Source organism: Octodon degus, unplaced genomic scaffold, assembly GCF_000260255.1.
Source record: "Octodon degus isolate 3935 unplaced genomic scaffold, OctDeg1.0 scaffold00274, whole genome shotgun sequence".
Taxonomy (NCBI): Eukaryota; Metazoa; Chordata; class Mammalia; order Rodentia; family Octodontidae; genus Octodon; species Octodon degus.
The window spans coordinates 232,290-239,095 of NW_004524850.1; the positions used below are offsets into that span (position 1 = coordinate 232,290).

General features: G+C 43.9%; 1 protein-coding gene across 1 annotated transcript in view; it reads right to left on the reverse strand.

Moving 5' to 3' along the window:
• Window positions 1–264: 264 nt before the first annotated feature.
• The window catches only part of LOC111814145 (zinc finger protein 431-like), a 629,125-nt gene continuing 622,583 nt past the window's right edge, over window positions 265–6,806 (reverse strand). Inside the window, exons 3-4 of the mRNA XM_023706899.1 lie at window positions 3,816–3,876; window positions 265–2,564 (exon numbers count right to left, since the gene is read on the reverse strand). Coding sequence (XP_023562667.1) covers window positions 266–2,564; window positions 3,816–3,876 — 2,360 coding nt within the window. The 3' untranslated portion in view covers window position 265. The remainder of the gene's footprint in view (window positions 2,565–3,815; window positions 3,877–6,806) is intronic.

Below are 6,806 nucleotides of genomic sequence, written 5' to 3' on the forward strand. Positions count from 1 at the left end.
TGATACTGAATGCACAGAGCCTTTTCCTGTTTCTACAGACTTTATCCCGGGTAATTTATTTCATACACTTGATAATACCTTTGTATACTGAACACATCCACACACTGCTTATATACATTGCACTTTAAGTGTGTTTCTTCATATGTTCATTAATGATCATGTGAGCTCAAAGTTTTCTCACATTGGTTACATGTGTGTTTACTCATGAGTGACCTTTCATTTGACAAACACAATGTGTAATGAAACTTTTTCCACACTATTTATTTCATAAGTTATTTCCTGGAGTGTGAGTCTTTTCATGTTCTTGACAATCTCTGTGTGTGCTAAAGGCTTTCTCACATCGCTTACATACAAATTTTTTCTCCCCAGTGTGAGTCCGTACATGTCGTTGATGATGTTGGTGCAATCTGAAAGCTTTCCCACATTGCTGACAAGCATAGGGTTTCTCTCCACTGTGGATTCTTTCATGTTCTTGACAAGTATATTGTCTACTGAAAGCTTTCCCACAATGTTTACATACATAGGGTTTCTCAGCACTGTGAGCCCGCTCATGTTGTTGACAAACACGACCTGTGCTGAAAGCTTTCCCACATTGTTTACATACATAAGGTTTCTCCCCAGTGTGAGTCCGTACATGTGTTTCATAGTCTCTGTGTCTGATAAAGGATTTTCCACACTCCTTACATACATAGGGTTTCTCCTCCATGTGAGTCCATATATGTGCTTCACGATCTCTGTGTCTGACAAAGGCTTTCCCACAATGCTTACATATATAAGGTTTCTCCCCAGTGTGAGTCCTTTCATGTATTTTCTGAACTGCTTTTCTGCTGAAAGCTTTCCCACAATGCTTACATACATAGGGTTTCTCTCCTCTGTGAGTTCGTTCATGTTCTTGACAATTATATTGTCTACTGAAAGCTTTCCCACATTGCTGACATACATAGGGTTTTTCTCCTGTGTGACTCCATTCATGGTTTTGACAAACAGCATTTGTGCTGAAAGCTTTGCCACACTGCTTACATGCATAAGGTTTCTCACCTGTGTGAGTCCTTTCATGTATTTTCCAACCAACCTTTCTGCTGAAAGCTTTCCCACATTGTGTACATACATATGGTTTTTCCCCGGTGTGAGTCCGTTCATGAGTTTGACAAATACCACTTGTCCTGAAAGCTTTTCCACATTGCTTACAGGCATAGGGTTTCTCCCCAGTATGAATTCTTTCATGTACTTGACACTTATGATATGTGAGGAAACCTTTCCCACATTGCTTACATACATAAGGTTTGTCCCCACTATGGATCCTTTCATGTTCTTGACAACAATCTTGTCTGCTGAAAGCTTTCCCACACTGATTACACACATAGGGTTTCTCCCCAGTATGCGTCCGTTCATGTTTTTGACACACACCACGTGTGCTGAAAGCTTTCCCACATTGTCTACATACATAGGGCTTCTCCCCAGTGTGAGTCCGCACATGTGTTTCACAATCTCTGTGTCTGACAAAAGCTTTTCCACATTGCTTACAAACATAGGGTTTCTCCTCTGAGTGAGTCTGTACATGTCTTTGGCAATTTCTGTGTGATCTGAAAGCTTTCCCACATTGCTGACATACATAGGGTTTCTCTCCACTATGGGTCCTTTCATGTTCTTGGCAATTATCTTGTCTGCTGAAAGCTTTCCCACACTGATTACATACATAGGGTTTCTCCCCAGTATGGGTCCGTTCATGCATTTGCCAATTATCTTTTCTGCTAAAAGCTTTCCCACATTGCTCACATATATAGGGTTTTTCCCCAGTGTGAATTCTTTCATGAACTTGACAACTATAATGGGTACCAAAAGCTTTCCCACACTGGCTACATACGTAGGGCTTCTCCCCCGTGTGAGTCCATTCATGCATTCGCAAGTTATCTTTTCTGCTGAAAGCTTTCCCACATTGGTTACATAAATATGGTTTCTCACCACCGAGACTTCTTTCATGATTACTCAATGAATTGTTAGTGAAGGATTTTCCATGGTGTTTATTATATACGTGGGCTTTTTCTCCAGAGTGAGCTTTTTGATACGTCTGATCATTGTGGTGAGAATTAAAACTTTTTCCCCATGGTATACATTTATACGTACTCACTTTACTGCAACTTCTTTCCCCAGTTTGAACATCATTGGGTGTAATGAATGACATGATATCTGGCTTCTCTTCAGTGTTACTTTCTTCAGTGCAATCAAAATAGGACTTTGCACATAGCATAAATTTATGGAATTTCTCCCCAGGACATGTTTTTGTGTATTTCTGAAAAAATTGGGATTTTGTGCAGGCTTTGCCAAGTTTGTAACAGGTAGGAAGTTTCTCTTGCAATCCCAGCTGCTCACATAGCTTGAGTGCAGTGTCAGCCATGGTGGGCCCATCTGCTGGTGAGGAACCAGACAGAGCCTTTCTAGAGGAAAGGCTTTCACCTGGTTTGGTACCAGCGACTGTCAGGTGCGTATCTGTATCTGGAGTCTGAGAAGCCATTTCATGTTTATGCCATAATGTATGTTCACAGGATTGCTCCAGCTCTTCAGTTCTGTAAAAGGGGACAGAAACAAAACAACCAATCACATTTCATGTCTTTCAGTAATGCCTCACTGTGAGCAGATCTGGCCTGATGCTCCCTAAAAATATTGAATCATCCACTTACTGTACACACTGCATGGTGGCTTGGACAAAGCTGTGACCCAAATAGGACTCACTTGGGAGTTTGTAACACCCGTTTGTAATACTCAATGCTTACTTTCATTCTGAGTTATTAGAATATGGCTAGATGATGGGCTAGGGACATAGCTCAGCAGTCTAAGCACCTGCCTGACCAGCACAAGGGCTCGAGTTCAATCTCCAGTACCACATGCCATGCAGTCATGCTGGCCACCAAAACTAGGCATGGTGGCACATGCCTATACTGGCAAGGCTGAGACAGGAGGATCACTGAGAGTCTGAGCTGCGTAGCAAGACCCTGTATCAAATAAATACATAAATAAAAGATTTTTACAAAAGAATACATCTAGATGAAATGTGTTCCATATATTAATGATGTTTTCACATTTTTCCCCTTGACCCCATCCTTTCCCTTCCACTGAGCCTCTCTGCCCACTCCAAAACGTTGACTTTCTTTTTTCTACCATCTCTTCTCCATTTAATTCAATTTGTGTGATTCTCATGCAAAATATAACTTGTGATATTGAAATTTTTCTATTTGATTTTTTTAGGGTCAGGGAGACGGCTCAGTGGAATAAGTGCTTCCCTGGCAAGCGCGAGGGCCTGAATTCATTCTCTGATTCCGCAAAAAAAAAAAAGCTCCTATTTGATTTATTTAATCTAGCATTATTGTCTCTAAATCCAGCCATACTTTGGCAAGTGGCGTCACTTCACTCTTTTGTGAATGACAGCATTCCATTACGTGTACGCACCAGGGGTCTTTCAGTGCTGGAAATTCAGTTCCAGGTTTTAACACAGACACAGCCGCAGACTTCTTTACTTTGATTTGGAAACAGTCCCGATCACTAAATTGCCGAAGCTGAACATGAGCACAGGGGAATGCCAACTTGCCCGGCAGTCTGTTCTTTTACATGACTGCAATGATGTCATCTTTGGCATGATATGAATACCAACTACATTTCAGATATTGGGATATTTCACATACTCAGCTGTCAAGTTAGAGATACTCAATACGCATGTTTTCCTTGAAACCCTGATGAGAGTAACGAAGTCTGAGCACCACCTTCTGTGTAGGAGGGTTAGTACTCTCACACATGAGGAAACTTTTCTGAGTGCAAATTACCTTAGACGTTTCCTATAATGTCTGTACTTATCTTCCAATTGCTGACCATCAGAGTTTCGTTCTAAAGCATAGAAACAGAAATATAATGTTGATTTATTACACTACATCAAAATCAGTAATTCCAGTTTGATTTACAGCACAATGTGATTATGCCTGGAAGATGCATCAGAGCTTCTACCAGGAAGGAAACTGTGCTAATGAGCACAACCCAAGGCTGACTGCACGAATGAGAAGACGGGACGCTCCTCACCTATGGCAGCCAGGTTCCTGAAGGTCTCCCACATCACGTCTCCGTAGAGCTTCCTCTGGGACAGATTCAGCAGAGCCCACTCCTCCTGGGAGAAGTTCACAGCCACGTCCTCGAGGGTCACTGATTCCTACAAAGCGAGATTCATGACACAAAATATCTCAAGCCCACTCACAAAAGCCCACATGAGGCTGAGGTTTCCAAATGCCTACTTCATGTTTGGTCATCAAGCAGTTACTCTCCGTCCACTGGCACTCTTCACACAGAGAGTCTGATGTTACACTGGAATCCAGTGCTAAGGCAACAGCAGAATGGGGACTTCTACTGGATAAACCCAGGCTTACTTCTACAAAGCAACATTAAAGGAGCACAAAAACCAGAATTCAAGGGCCTGGGAGATGGCTCAGTGGAATAAGTGCTTCCCTGGCAAGCACAGGGGCCTGAGTTCAATCCCCGGTTCCGCAAAAACAGACAAACAAAAAACAGAATTCAATGAAAAAGTAAGCAGAAATATATCTAATGAAGTACCCTGAGGGATCAAAGAAAATACCCTTTATTTTTCAACCTATTATTTAGGGAATTGATTTCTGCTCTGATTTTACTGAGGCAGCATTTTGAAACGTCAATCTGCTTTCACAGACAAAAGCTTAATTTGACACTAAGCAAAAGTTATGATAGCTTGGAAAGCTAAGAAAAACAATTACACTCTCTGCTGCAGAAAGTCTTAATAGCTGGGAAGTGAGATTAAGGGGTCACACTATCCTGAGTCAGTAAAATGAAAGGTGGAGTAAGAGAGAGAAATGGGGTGCATATGATTACAGCATAGGAAATACAGTAATCACCCACACTGTGCAGACTTCACAGACACTAATAACGAAAGGGAAAATAATAAATCTTCTCAGTACCAAATACACCTGGACATATGAGTGAAGGAGAACTGCCTCGAGTTCAAGGCCAGCCCAAGATACATAGCGACTACAGAGGCAGCATGGACTATACAGCAAAGCCCTGTGTGAAAATATAGAAAGAAGAAACCAAAGAAAAGAGGGTAGGGAGGTGGTGTGCCAAGGAGAAAGGACAGGTGGACGGAAAGGGAAGAAATATAGAGGCAGCAGCGGCGTCCCTACCAACGACACCTCTAGACAAAGGCGCTCTGAGGTAAGGGTTTGTGGGTGAGGCTGGCGTCATGGTGCTCTGACCCTTGTCCCTGAGACTGAAAATGAGAGTATGAGGTATAAAGCATGCAGAACTTTTCAAGGAGCCCTGTTGTTTCCAAAGTGGGGAAAGAAGGCAACAGAAAGGAAGCGCCACAGTGTGTTGACAACTACATTAAGTAAACCGCACTTGAGAAGGATTTCTGCTGTCCCTCCGTGCAGTGACCCTCCAGACGGAGCCATGACAGACACAGGACAGCTCAACGACAACCAAGTCACCTGTGACATCTGACACGCTGAGAAAAATTTCCTCTCACCGAAGTCCAACATTAAATGTAAGATGTTGCAGAGACAACTTGGAGTTCCACTCGGACTCACACAAGACAAGGTGCAAAAGTACAATTGTCTCTAAAATGTGGTAACTGGGCAAACTTGTGTGAGATTCTTTCTCAGCACTGAGACCCAATACCCAACACACACAATTTAAAGGCGGAACAGTGGATTTGGGTTCACAGCGTGTAGAGGTTTCCCCATAGTTAGCTGGCTCCAAGGCAGGGTGGCTTGGCAGAGGGGCACAGCACACACAAGCTTGCTCGTGGCATGGCATTGGGAGGCAGGGAGCCACCAGGGCAGAGGAGGGACACAAATACACCCGAGGCACACCCCCAGTGACCATCTCTTCCCACCGGGCTTTATAAGCCCAACATCATGCCCAGCTGTAAACCCACCAGAGGACTAAGCCAGGTCACACCATAATCTAGCCTCCCCCAAAGCCCATTTAGGATTGCATGATGTTTGGGAGAATATCTAGATTTGAACCCTAATAATGTCCCAGGACGAAGCCCCAAGACACTTGTAGTGACCAGGGCCAATGCACATAATATGAGACAGGCATGACAAGGCACATACAGCGCAGCACCTACAACCAGGAGGAAGGGCTGAAGGGTGGGGACGCAGCTCAGCACAATGTCCTGAGCTTCATTCCTGGTTAAAAAAAAAAAAAAAAAAAAGGCAAAGTATAGCAAAAGCTGAAGCACATGTGACACAGCACCGGAGGCACGGCAGGGAGCTGAGCTTCCATTCTCAAATGGACGAGCTGGGGATGTAAGTGGCACAGGGCCAGGAAGCTCAAGTCCGTGTTGGCGTAACACTGACTACAGGAAGGCACAGGAAGCTGGAGGCATGGCAGACAGGAATGAGGATCAGGTTACAGCACATCACACTGCGCATGTTTCTCAAAAACTATTCTCAAATTGGGGTGCTGTATCCATCACTTATTTGTTATAAAGTGTTTGATTAGTCCGCCTTTTAAAGCTCAAAATCTCTACGCTCAATTTTTAATTTGCGCTGCTTGCTGGACTCTGAGCATTCCTTTTCTCTTGCTGTTCTTCCCCTCCCCCTCCCCATCACAACGCCCCTTCGCTCTCAGAGCAGCGCCCCTAGGGGTTTCAGCATCTGCTTATTCTGCGTGCGATATCTGGATGAGTTAGATAGAGAGGCACCCCATGGGGCGCTTGTTAGACAGGGTTCTTCAGTCTGCGTGCTAACTGCGCAGACCACTGGGAGGGAGAGCAGCAGTGGCCCGAAGCT